Genomic DNA, 14,151 nt, shown 5'->3' with positions numbered 1-14,151 from the left:
TTGAATGCCTTCCAACCTGAATAGCTCATCCTTTGGTACTATATCAGACAATGTTCTGCTATTATTCATAAGGTTTTTAGTAGCTATCATTTCAGAAGTAGACCACCTCTCCTTTATAGTCAGTCTTGGTCTGGTAGCTCTACTGAAACCTGGCCACCATGGGTGACCCTGCTGCTGGTATTTCAAATACCAGTGGCATAGCTTCCAGAATTACAGCAGCACAAAAGCTCTCACAGTGTGACAAATTGACAGATGAGTAGTGGTCATGAAATGTATGGGGGGTGGGGGGTGGACTAATAAAGTAGGCCCTTTACTATAACAGAGAATGTGTATAATGCTTAGTAATGCAAAATGAATATATGTCAGGGTGAAATTAACCAAAGGCTCTTTTGAAAGAGTTTGGAAATTATGCAAGTTCTTAAATTTAAAATAATAATACTTGAGGAAAGAAAAGTGTGTGTTAGTATTTAGAAGAAGAATGTGACTTTTTTGGAGGACAATACTTAAAAACAACAACAGTTTTTAAGGAGTCCTGATGTGGTGCTGTGAGCTAATGCACTGGACTGCAAAGTCAGTTTGAACCGCAAGGTCGGTAGTTCAAGTTCACCAACCACTCCTCGGAAACCCAATACAGAGTTGCTAAGTGTTGGAACCAACTTGATGGCACTTAACAAAAACAATGTTGTTCTTTAAGGTATTATCAACATGGACAGTAATAAAAGTTAACCAGAATCAAATTAGTTTTCAAAGAGATTATGAAAATTACATATAATCAGTATCTTTATTTTTAATTTTAGATTTTTCAGTCTAAGTTTCTATGACTGTTAAAATTTGTAAATAGCTATTTTTAGACAGCTGAAATCAGACTTGTTCATATATTGCTGGAAAGATTTTCTTAAGTACATTTTACTACAAATTTATCCAGAAACTAAAAAGCTCTTAAGCTGAAAATGGGGAGATTTTAAATTAGTTAATCACTTAGTGTTTTTAACTGAGTGCTGACATGAAATTGTATTTGGTTTTTATTTTTGTTTTTGTTTATCAAAGATAAAAGTGTAAATGATGAGGCTGAAAAGCAGAAGCATAGTTATTACTATTTGACAGGTCTCAGTGTCAAAGATTTCATGGACTGTCAAAATGTGGGCAAACAAATCCTTGGGGCAGAAAAAGAGAAATATTTACATTCCCTAGACACTTGGTAGAGTTTCATTTCTTTTGACACCTTCCTTCTCTACTAAATTCAAACATAAATGAACTGACAGGAATATAAGATGACTTCAATTCAAAGTTAACTTTATTTCCAAAAATGGATAAAAGAAATGGTTAAGATGAAAACATAATTATCCTTGATTTAAAATTTTAAAAAGTTCCCAGATATTGCTTCCTTATTTTTCTTTGAGATTAATTACCAGGAATATAAAATTGTTGTTGTTCTTGTTGTTGTGAAGTGCCGTCAGGTCAGTTCTGACCCATAGCAACCCTGTATAGGGTTTCCGAGGAGCGGCTGGTAAGCTTGAACCGCCAACCTTGCAGTTCAAATGGCTTTGCAGTCTGGTGCATTAATCCACAGCACCACACCAGGACTGCTAAATATATAATTAGTACATATAAAACTAATAAATACCTTTTACTAATCAAATGAAATTATGATTGAAGTGTAGTTATGTCCTAGTACATTTAGCATCATTTTTCGTTCTTAAATTTTGAAGATTTCAATTAATTATTAAAGCTGAACACACATTTGTATAATAGCAATAAGCTATCTACACAGTTCAATTTGTGGTGAAATTCATATTGATACTTCTGGTACAGGATAGCACTTATTATTTTATATTATGTTGTATTTGACCAATTATCCAACTCTTCAAGAAAGTCATGGAAAAATGGAATGAAAAGATAATGCAATTTTTCCAAGAACTTTTTGAAGCTCTCTTGTATATTTACTTGTCAATATGTAAATGGAAAGTAACTTGATAATTCCAAACAATGTATCCAGTCTGATATAAAATCAATTCTTTAGATAAAAGTTTTGTTGTCCTGGAATCATTTTCCAGAATTCATGAAGAGAATAAGAGATCTGTGAACATCCCGATGCATATGGTCACTGTTGTGTATATGTGAATATATCATATTTTCTCTGGTGGTTTCTTTTGTTAGATTTTCAGAGTTATATTTTTTTTAAATATTATCTAGATTGATTTATTCAGTGAACGAATTTATTCTACATAGTTCATATTCAGTCTAGAAATAGTCACGGACTTCAGAAAGTACATAAATTTTAAATACCTTACATTTTAAAAGACTTTTCCTAACACATAAGGAGCTCTGGTAGTATAGTGGATTACAAGTTAATCTGATAACTGCAAGGTCAGCAGTTCAAATCCATCAGCTGCACTCCTAAAGATTTACAGCTTTGGAAACACTACTTAAGGTTGCTATGATTCAGAACTTTCTCCATGGTACTTAACCACCACCATCATGAAAACAAGTGTAAATTCATGATTATGTTTCTAAGCAATTCCATAAAGTTCCATGCTGAATGTTGAATAAGGTGAGGTTTCTGTTGTCATTTGAACGAAATGGAAAAGTTATATAATTCAGAGTCTCATAGTTACCTGAGCTCGAGACAGGTAAGTCATTAAACTACTCAAGAAGGTTATTGTCATTGCTCAGTGCCATGAGGTTGGTTTTGACTTATGGAGACTCTGAATAAGGTTTCCAATGAGTGACTGGTGGGTTTGAACCACAGACCATGTGGTTAGCAGCCGAGTGCTGATTCTGTAGCACTATACCAGGAAGGTTGCTACTTGATTAATGCCTGAATGAACATTGATTTGTATTTGCAGGTAGCTTTAACTTTTTTGAATTGCAACTGCAATGAAAGACAATTGTTGTTGTTGTTGTTAAGTGCCATAGAGTCACCAGCTGGTGAGCTTGAACCACCGACCTTGCAGTTCAAATGACTTTGTAGTCTGATGCATTAGCCCACAGTGCCACACCAGGACTCCATTAGAATATAATTATTTACTATTAAAATAAAGAGGTGGAGTTTTCCAAATAAATTTCTAGCTTTTATTCTTCTGCACAATCTGTAGATATTTAGCCTTTTCTATCAATGTTCTTTCAAAGGAACAAATGTATTTAAATTCAATCAAAATGAACAGATTATGCAGATATTGAAAATACACGTAAATGGTTTTCACAGCAACCATCTTTTAATTAAATATATATATTGATTTCAACCCTCTGCTGTGAAATCAATTCTGACTCTTAGTGACCCTGTATAGGGTTTCTGAGGAGTAGCTGGTGAGCTTGAACTGCCATTCTTGCAGTTCAAACTGACCTTTTAGTCCAGTGCATTAACCCACAGCACCAGGAAAAATAGGCAATGTTCAAAGAACAGAAACATACCATATTATATCCCATTTTGAGACATTGCAAACCCACTATAATAGTGTTTTATACTCCTTTTTCTCTTACTCAAAATGGTCAAAATATTGTAAACATCTCTCATCGAGCAATTTTATTTTAACTTGAAGTATTCCTTCAAAAAAAAATCAAGTGATGTATTGCATTAAGCAAATCTGCTATAAAAGAACTCTTTAAAGTATTAAAGATGAAAGATATCCATTTGACTACTATGGCCTGACCTAATCCATGGTATTTTCAGTCACTTGAGATGCCTGTAAAAGTTGGCAGTGAATTAGAAAGAATGTAGAAGAATCAATGCATTTGAATTATGGTGTTAGAGAAGAATCTTAAAAGTACTATGGATTGCCAGAAGAACAAACAAATCTCTCTTAGAAGGCAACTGCTCCTTAGAGATCAGGATGCAATGACTTAAGGCACGTTATCAGGAGGGGACCAGTACCACGAGAAGGACATCATGCTTGGTAAAGTGGAGGGTCAGTTAAAAACAGGAAGGCTTCCGTGTGATTGATTGACACAATGGCATCTACAATGTGCTCAAACATGACAAGAAATGAGAGGATGCCACAGGACCCAGTAGTGTTTGGTTCTGTTGTACATAAAGGTCACTGTGAGTTGGAACTGACTCAGCACATAGCAACAATATTTCACAGTATATACCAGGAAGTGACCCCTCTTACGCCAGAGGCTTTTTAAAAATATATATATATCATTTACTGTATTCACTTCTGACTTCTTTGGGGGAATATCTAGAATTAGAATTGCTTATTGCATTTTTAATTCATTCTTTGCTTACATTTATTACAATGGTGGTGGTGGTGTGCCGTGGAGTTGGGTCTGACTCATAGTGACCCTGCAAAGAGTTTCTGAAGTTATAAATCTTTATGGAAGCAGAAAGGCTCATCTTTCTCCTACAGGGAATGGCTGGTAGTTTTGAACTGCTGACCTTGAGGTTAGCAGCCCAACTCGTAACCACTACACTACCAGAACTCCTTACTTATTAGAACAGTAAGGACACATCTAGATAAGAAAACCCAATGGGCTATTGATAAATCACATACAAAAAAAGGTATTTTAAATGAATTCTATCAATAATTAGACAATGCATTAAGAAGTGTAAGTTTGGGCCATATTGCCTGTGTGCCTTATTGTTTCTGAGAATATGAGAATATGTAACTATTTGCAGAAAATACTTTTTATTTTCCCCATTGGAAATATAGTGAGTGCAATGCTTAAAGAAGGAGTCCTGATTTGGTGCTGTGGGTTGATGTGCTGGACTGCAAAGTCAGTTTGAACCACAAGGTCAGCATGTCAGACTCACCAGTTGCTCCTTGGAAACCTGATTCAGGGACGTTATGTGTTGGAACTCACTCGAGGGCACTTAACACCAACAACAGCATGCTTATTGCATGGGGTCTGTGGTCACATAGTCAAATCATGCTATTTTCTCTCCTAATAACTTGAGGATTTGGCTTTTTGTTGTACCATATCTCTACAATCAATGTAATAGTATCAATTGAAATGGTAATATGAGATAACTCATGTTTAAAGCAATGCCAGCCATACAGGAAATATTAAATACATATTAATTCGATTTTTGTTGTTAATTGCATTTGAGTTATTTCCTACTCATAGTCACCCTACGCATAACAGAGTGAAGCACTGTCCTGTCCTGCACCGTCAGCACGTTCATTGTTAAGCTTAGTCCACTGCTGTTGTCACAGTGCCAATCCATCTCACTGGGATTATTCCTCAGTTTCTCTTACTTTAAGAATCATTTAGTGGTACTATGCTCATAAAGGAGTTCCGGTGGCACACAAGGACTCAGTTGCTAACCAAAAGACCTGCTGTTGGAAACCACCAGTAGCTGTTGTTGCTAATTACCATTGAGTCAGGTCCGACTTAAAGCGACCCTGTTGTGGCACTGTGGGTTAATATGCCAGACTGCAAAGCCATCTGAACTGCGAGGTCGGTGGTTCGAGTTCACCAGAAGCTCCTCGGAAACCATATACAGGGTCGCTGTGGGTCAGAACTTACTCGATGGCACTTAACAACAACAATATAGGGTTTCTGACGAGCGGCTGGTGGGTTTGCACCCCCACCCTTGTGGTTAGCATTCCGATGCTTATCGTACAGTGTCTTGGCTAGAAGGGAAAAAAATGTGGCAGTTGACTTTGGTACAGATTGCTGTTGTTGGTAAGTGCCGTCTAGTCCGTCCTAACTCATAACGACTCTTGGCTTGGGTTTCCAAAGAGGTAGTCCAGTTCTTATCCTACAGCATCACACTGACTCCTCACTAAAGGTTTTTGTTGATTTTGGTGTTGTTAAGTGCCGTCAAGTTGGTTCTGACCCATAGCTACCCTATATAGGAGAGTGGCTGCTGAACTTGAACCTGCAAATCGACCTTGCAGTCCAGCGCATTAATCCACAGCGCCAAGCCTGGAGTCCTCAGTAAACATTAGTAGTGGGGGTGTCCGGTAGATTCGGTTCCAACTCTTAGTGACCTTACATAGGGTTTCTGAGGCTGTAAATCTTTACCGGAGCAGAAAGCCCCTCATAGGGTTTCTGAGACTGTAAATCTTTACGGGAGCAGAAAGCCTCATCTTTCTCCCGCGGAGAAGCTGGTAGTTTCTAGCTGCTGTGAGGTTAGCAGCCCAACTCCTAACCATTACCAGACCTCCTTCACTAAAGATTGTTGTTGTTAAGTGCTATCGAGTCAGTTCTGACCCATAGCGACCCTGTGTAGGGTTTCCGGGGAGCTTCTGGTGAACTCGAACCGCCGACCTTGCAGTTCAAACGGCTTTGTAGTCTGGCACATTAACCACAGCGCCACATCAGGAATCCTTACTAAAGATTGTTGTTGTTAAGTACCTGCACAGGGTTTCCGAGGCTGTACATCTTTACGGGAGCAGAAAGCCTCATTTTACGGAAAGGCTGGTAGTTTCGAACTGCTGACCTTGAGGTTAGCAGCCCAATTTAGAACCACTACGGTACCAGAGCTCTTTCACTAAAGATTGCTGTTGTTAAGTGCCATTGAATCAGTTCTGACCCATAGCGACCCTGTATAGGGTTTCCGAGGAGCTTCTGGTAAGTTTGAACCAATCGGATTTGCAGTCTGGCGCATTAACCCACAGCGCCACAGCAGGGCTCCTCACTAAAGATTGTTGTTGTTAAGTGCCATAGGGTCGATTCCAACCCATAGCAACCCTGTATAGGGTTTCCAAGCTTTAGAAATCTATGGAGCAGTCCTTCTAAGTTCCTTAAAGGGTCACCTCAAAGTCATGAGTTAGAGTTAACTCAAAGGCACCCAACAGCTCATTATTTCCAAGATATAAAACTATATTGTATTCAAAGCTAAAGAATCTTAAATGTATCTTGAGGCTTGGAGAGCTATTGAAAAGTATTACTGCCAGAGGATCTCTGATAAGATTTAGATTTGCATTTTAAAAGCTCATTTGTAGTGAAACAAACATGGAAAGATCTCTTTCTTCTGAATTGCCCCTTTTAGTATATCCACTTTAGGAGAAGGTAGAAAATAATGACTGAACTAAATTCAAACCACCACCTTTTAGGGTTGTTGCTGTTAAGTGCTATGGAATCAGTTCCAACCCATAGCGGCCTTATATAGGGTTTCCGAGGAGTGGCTGATGTTGCGATTCAACGGGCCTTGAAGTTCAGCGCATTAACCCACAACACCACACCAGGTTGTTGTTGTTAAGTGCCACGGAGTTGATTCCAATTCACAGCGACCCTCAATAATCTTTCTGAGGAGCAGCTGGTGAGTTTGAATTAGAGACCTCTTTATTTCAAACCCACCTTGTCAACCAGTGCTTATCCTATAGCATCACACCTGGTCTCCTTTTGTGTAGTTGTTATTGTGTGCCCACGAGTCGGTTCTGACTCATTGTGACCTTGTGTAGTGTTTCCGAGGAGTTGCTGGTGAATTTGAACCACCAGTGTTGAAGTTCAAATTGACCTTGAGGTCAAATGCTTATCCTCTGGCGACAGCCAGCGGAATGCAAACCATGTGTGCCGCCCAGAGACCTCTCCTTAGTGGCACAGGATTTTTAAATTCCCCTTGGAAACTATTTTCATGTTTTACAAACCCTTCTTATTTGTTATTTTACCTTCCTGTTATTTTGCCCATGCGGCACACATTTTTAACAATTTCTGATTTTGTCTAAGACCTGTTTTTGCTTTCCCTATAAATACAAAAGCCAAGTCTGATTGATTAGTAATTTTCAAAGTTTCTGATTGCCATGTAACCATTTTTATGGGGCTGAATTTTTTTTTTTTTCATTAACATTCAAAGGTTGACATAAATTCTATCTTTGACTTTTATTAGATATAAGTAGGCAGTGATGTGCTTGTAAAGTGTAACCACTAGTCCTCTGAATAGGAAAGCTCTGATTTATAGCTTTTGCCAATTTTCTGGTTTAACCCAGCTTCTCCCACTCCACCACTGAATTATTTGTCTGCCAATGTGAAATGACTGACTATGGTTTTGGAAAGAGATACAAATGCTCTCATGAACCAGTACAAGCTGACTCCAGTATACTACTCTATCTTATAATACTGGATGCTGAACTTTGTATTATTTAAAAGCATAGTGGTATTGATAATGTTTTTTGTCTAATACATTCATGCATTTTGATTTCCTGTTAAGAAGTATTATCTGAACTCGAAAAAAGTAGATCTCTTTTTGGCTCACTTTAAATAATTCACACATCTTTTTTTCAACTTGAAGAGTTTTTAAATTTATGAGCAAGTTTAAAATTAGTACACTCAAAGTATATACAAGTAAAATATTTCCATAACATGCTTCATTTTTAAAACCTTTGGGATGGCATTAAGCATTTTTCCATCATCTATGGCACCCCAGGTTAACTTAATTGCTCCCTATTGCTGAATTAACTAGAAAATGTCATCATCCTGTATTTCATGTACCCCTTAATAATAGGTTTGATGTTCTTGGATATTTTGGAGTAAAGCAAGTCTTCTGCAAAGCAGTTGGCCTCACTGATATCTGGATGAATTACTTTGCCAACTGGGTGATTAATTTTACTATACTTGAACTTCAGTCAATAACAACTTTAAATGTCCTTTTGGCTATTAGGTTATAAAAGCAATAGAAGAAGGTTATCGTTTACCAGCACCCATGGACTGCCCAGCTGGTCTTCACCAGCTGATGCTGGATTGTTGGCAAAAGGAGCGTGCTGAAAGGCCAAAGTTTGAACAAATAGTCGGAATTCTAGACAAAATGATTCGAAACCCAAATAGTCTGAAAACACCCCTGGGCACTTGTAGTAGGTAAGAAATACTTAAAGGAATGAAATTTAGCTCCTCCTACTCATTCCAATGGAAAATAGATATTTGTGTTAAATTAGTAAATGCATATTGAATTCATTGTATTTACAGAATGCTTTATTTTAGATGGCTTATCTTAATTGTTTAAGTATTTAAAGATAATCTGTTAATTATTATCCCTTTTTTTATAAAAGTTATTATCAATATTAATGATTACTATAACTTAGAAAATTTTGTAAGCTGCATATTTGTGATTCGTATTTTCTGGCCAATGTTAATTATTTACGGAATTCTTATTGTTGTTTTTTACTTTTTGGTTATTTGCACATTACCTATGTTATTGCTTTGTTATAAATTACTTAGTAACATGAGTCTTTGAAGATAAAATTTTTTAGAAGTAACTCAATACATGATTAAAGAATTTTAAATTTAAGAGCATTAGGAAGAGATATGTGATATTCATTCTTTGATCTTAGCTTAATTTGTTATGATGTATATTAGCAATTATTCAACTTCAGCTGACAGGTAGCCATGACACACTGGTCTTTATTAGTAATGAATTAGAAACTTGAAATATATTAAATTGTGATATTCCCAAGGGTACCATCAGTTCAGTGGATGCACCATGTTTTCAATGTCACCCTGTGACTCAGACAAGATAGTGCACAGCCAAATGTGCTTCCTTCCCTCCCAGTTACTCTTAGAGAAGCAGATGAATAAATATTTACTGATTACTAGTAGTATTTATTGTACTTTTAAAAGACTATGGAAGACACCATCTGATGGGCAACAGATCTAATTGAAATTCATACTTAGAAGTTTGTAGTTATTGGACAACATCTATGATTTAGGTTTTTATTAACATTTCTTTTTTATTTGTTATTATATAAATCAATTAACTTATCTAATTTTATTCTTTTAAATCATTATTTTTTGTGTGGTCCAAGGCATTGTTTTCTTTGGTAGTTCATGGGAATAAGACACTTTTTTTTTCTATTTCATTTTTATCTAGGCCAATAAGCCCTCTTCTGGATCAAAATACTCCTGACTTCACTACCTTTTGTTCAGTTGGAGAATGGCTACAAGCTATTAAGATGGAAAGATATAAAGATAACTTCACAGCAGCTGGCTACAACTCCCTTGAATCAGTTGCTCGGATGACTATTGAGTAAGATTGAAATCATATTTATGAATGTAATTTAGGTGCAATTCAAGCTTTAGACATTGAGTCATCTTCCATTTATTAAAGGGATACAAACCACAAAATCAAGAATAAAAGTACTACTTTAACACGACTGCTTATTGAATACATGGATTATACTAAATAGATACATGAACATTCACTAACTTTTTTTTGACCCTTCAGGAAACAAGTTTCTTAAATTGGCAGTCCTATGCCATTTTTCAAATAAAAAGACAAGACTCAGAGAATTTAAATATTTTCTTGAAGGTTGTTTGTTGTTAAGTGCTTGAGTCAGTTCCAGCTCATGATGACCTTGTATAAGGTTTTTGAGGTGTGTGACTGGTAAGCTTGAACCACTGACACTGTAGTTCAAAGCAACCCTATAGTCCAGCACATTAACCTGCAGCACCACATATCCCTTCATAGCCAGTTTTCCGAACACTGCCTAATGTTACTCCCCATGTCATTGACCCACTGCATTATTTAACTTTCTATTATATGGAGAATTTTGATTTTTTCCCACCATATTTTTATCAGACACTGAAAAAAAAAAAACCCTCAATATTCCATACCCCCTACATAGGATTTCCCTACATAGGATTTCCCAGGCTATAAATCTTTAAAGGAGCAAAAAGTGACACCTTTCTCCTGTGGAGTGTCTGATAGGTTTGAACTGTCGACCTTGTGGTCAGCAGTCCAACCTAAATACATTGTTGGTACTCTTGTTAAGTGCTGTCTAGTTGATTCCGACCATAGTGAAATGTTGACTTTCTCAAGTTGATAGTATAGCTAATAGTTGTGTGCTTAACAATTTGTGTCACACACGGACTCTTACAGTACTTACTGTTGCTCTGTTTTAGCTGTTGCAAATAACTTAGCTCAACCTTTCTATGTGTAAAAGATAAAATAAAAATAGATACAGTATTTATTGTTGTTATTAAGTGCTGTCAAGTTGGTTTTAACTCATAACGACCTTGTATAGGGTTTTCAAGGAGCGTCTGGTGAGTTTGAACTGCCAGCCTTGCAGTTCAAATCAACTTTGTAGTTGAGTGTTTATCCTACAGCGTCTTAGCAGGACTCCAGATACAGTATGCTTATGTCAAATGTATGATGTTAAACATAAGTACTATGCAATTTAAAAGGATTCTTTACCTGACATACAGTCAGATGATTTAATTTAACTGAATTAAATATACTGCTAATAATATGTTAGAATTAACAAATGATCATTAAACTCAGTAAAAATTTTGTGATTATTAATGGTTATCTATCTTTATATTGTATACCAGCAAATGCTTCTATTCCTGTTTTTCCATGAAAAAAAAAAAATAAGCTCTAGTTTTCAAGTACACAGCATTTAGAATCAGCTTTCTCAGCCTTAACCTTTATTTAATAATAATGTTGAGACATTAATAACTTCTTATATAAGCTTTCAAACCAGTTTAGAAACAACTGATAATGTCAAATTGAAAGTCTGGGAAATGAAACCTTTGACTAAAAAGAATATTGATGCTGATTGCCAAGCTGAACTACGGCAGAACTATAAGGAGGATTCAAAAAGTTCATGGGAAAATTCCATTATCTTTTCATTCTGTTTTTCCATGAACTTTTTGAAGCCCCCTTATATGATCTTAATGCCCAAGAAGGATGAATGATAACTGCAAAAACCACATTGGAGTCCACAGCAGTTTAATGCCATATAAATGCTTTGTAAAGTAACTAATAAGAATTTCATGTATTCACTTCTTTTTCAGTGATGTGATGAGTTTAGGGATCACACTGGTTGGCCATCAAAAGAAAATCATGAGCAGCATTCAGACTATGAGAGCACAAATGCTCCATTTACATGGAACTGGCATCCAAGTGTGATCAGCATGTCTCCCTCAGGAGGGAGATTATGGATTCCGAGAGAACAGTACTGGCCTTCAGTATATGCATAGAATGCTGCTAGAAGACAGTTGATGTCCTGGGTCCTTCCTACAATGAAGAGAAGATTTAAGAAGCACCTATAGACTTGAACTCCTAAGTGCCACCAGAATATATAAAAAGGGAATTTAGGATCCACCACTGGTGGCCAGGAAAACAGCAGTGACAATAAACAAAGTACTACCTGAAAAACATCCAAACACCTTGAGCTCTCTAACCTCCTTTTTATCTTATAGACTTTTTAAAATGTACATAAAGAATTTAAGAAAGAATATATTTGTCAAATAAAATCATGATCTTATTGTTAAAATCAATGAAATATTTTCCTTAAATATGTGATTTCAGACTATTCCTTTTTAAAATCATTTGTGTTTATTCTTCATAAGGACTTTGTTTTAGGAAGTTGTTTATAGCTTTGGATCTTTTTAGTGTTAAATCTATGACACATTACTACACTGGGTACCTTTGAAAGAATCACAAATTAAAAATGAAAATAGCATGATTGAAGATAATGTTTCTATCAGAACATTGGTATCCTTTTTTGTGCCATTTTATTGTTTAATCAGTGCTGTTTTGATATTGTTTGCTAATTGGCAGGTAATCAAGAAAAACGCAAGTTGCCAAGAACTCTGCTTTTTAATTTTTTTGTGTTTTTTTTTAATAGATCAGACAACACATTATCTTTTCAATAAAAAAAAAAGCAATAATGATCCATAAATACTATAAGGCACTTTTAACAGATTGTTTATAGAGTGATTTTACTAGACATAATTTAATAATAAACAAAAAATCTCAAATTATGGGTTTATGACTATTAAAAAAAAAAAGATGAGGCACTTCATCTAAAGAATGTTGGTGAAAGCAAGTCTCTGAAAGCAAGAACTATCCAGTGTTATCTAAAACTTAATCTGAGCACATCAAGATGTTTTTCAATATCATGACATTAGGATATTTAGGAGAAATAGTTAACATATATTTTATATCCTACTCTGTTAATGCAGTCCAAACATGAAAGAAAATAATTGTTTGATATTAGAACTCTGGAGCATGATAAAAGGGGCAGTTCACAATTTTCACCTTTCAAACAAGTTTGCTCCTCAGAACATCACAATTGTAGTTAAGAAAAAAACAACAAATCCTTTGCTTTGTGAACACTAATGCAAGAAAGTGCTTAAATGAAAGAACACTTATTGCCATGTAAGGAAGAGGTGAAGGACCTGGCTTGTTTTGTTCTGTTTCTTAAGTTTTATTTATTAAAGCATATTGTTTGATTACTGTATTAGAATTTCATAAGCAATAATTAAATGTGTCTTTATAGCTATTGCAGGAATGTATGCATATTTTGAGTAATGCTTTCAAAAGTTCTGAAAATCATGAACTACCCCAGAATTGAACTGTTGTACTTCCAAAGAAAATTGGGCTGTTTATAATGATTTTAATAGAGAAAGATCCCAGGGATCGGTCATAATTGGTCTTGTTTGATAATGTGGGCATCCACAAACAAACAAATAACAGAAACAAAATCTGTAAATGTTCCTTTGTAAAACTTGTAAATTTTATTTATACTGTCTTGTTTTGTACACACATTTCTCTGTAGTGGGCTCTGAATACATTGAAAATGCACTATATTTTTCTATTTTACTTGCAGAGCATCACAAAAGAACAGGTATTTTCAGTGCTACATAATGTGTTTTCCCACATTTAGGACCAAAGATGGCTATAGAAAAACTCAAATGGATTGCTTCCCAAACCCCTCCCCCAGCCCCCGGTTTTTGTTTTTTGTTTTTCCTTTTAAATTACTGTACAGTGTTATTTGATAGTTTAATTTATTTTTTGATTGACTAGAAGAATCATTTTAATTTCACTAAAATGTTTTTTGTCCCTAAGGAAAAGTAATCTGTAAAAATAATTTTAATTAGCATAATACAGTCACATAGACACTTCCATTTGTAATCTTTGTAATAGACTGTAAATATATTTTTGGAACTATAACACAATGTGCTTGAGGGTTATTTTTCAGTGTCTGCAGTGTATACAAGTGTTTATACTAAGTACAGCACTTTACAATTCGAATCAGTAGCATTGGCCTTTGTGAGAATGAGTGAAAGAGTTTGAGTGAGTGTTCTTAATTCCGTTTGGATTTTAGACTCACTAATAATGAAGTTCTTTTCTTGTTCATAGCTTAAGGTGCTTATTTTTTCTATTAAAATTAAATTAACAAAAAGCCATTCTAGAAATAGAAGACATAGTATGGTACATGCAAACGGTGTCTTTCCTGCTTTTTTCTAGCACTAGATTTATAGTTG

The 14,151-nt window shown here is 35.5% G+C and overlaps 1 protein-coding gene across 3 annotated transcripts in view; it reads left to right on the top strand.

Moving 5' to 3' along the window:
• Positions 1-11,788, top strand: part of EPHA7 (EPH receptor A7) — a 266,105-nt gene extending 254,317 nt beyond the window's left edge. For all 3 annotated transcript variants that reach the window (XM_006872168.1, XM_006872167.1, XM_006872166.1), the window contains exons 15-17: positions 8,546-8,739; positions 9,749-9,904; positions 11,674-11,788. In XM_006872168.1, the coding sequence (XP_006872230.1) occupies positions 8,546-8,739; positions 9,749-9,904; positions 11,674-11,788 (465 nt within the window). The remainder of the gene's footprint in view (positions 1-8,545; positions 8,740-9,748; positions 9,905-11,673) is intronic.
• Positions 11,789-14,151: the final 2,363 nt, after the last annotated feature.

Source organism: Chrysochloris asiatica, unplaced genomic scaffold (genome assembly GCF_000296735.1).
Source record: "Chrysochloris asiatica unplaced genomic scaffold, ChrAsi1.0 scaffold00185, whole genome shotgun sequence".
Classification (NCBI taxonomy): domain Eukaryota; kingdom Metazoa; phylum Chordata; class Mammalia; order Afrosoricida; family Chrysochloridae; genus Chrysochloris; species Chrysochloris asiatica.
The sequence above is the reverse complement of the archived record's forward strand: the minus strand, read 5'-3'. Positions and strand labels throughout refer to the sequence as shown.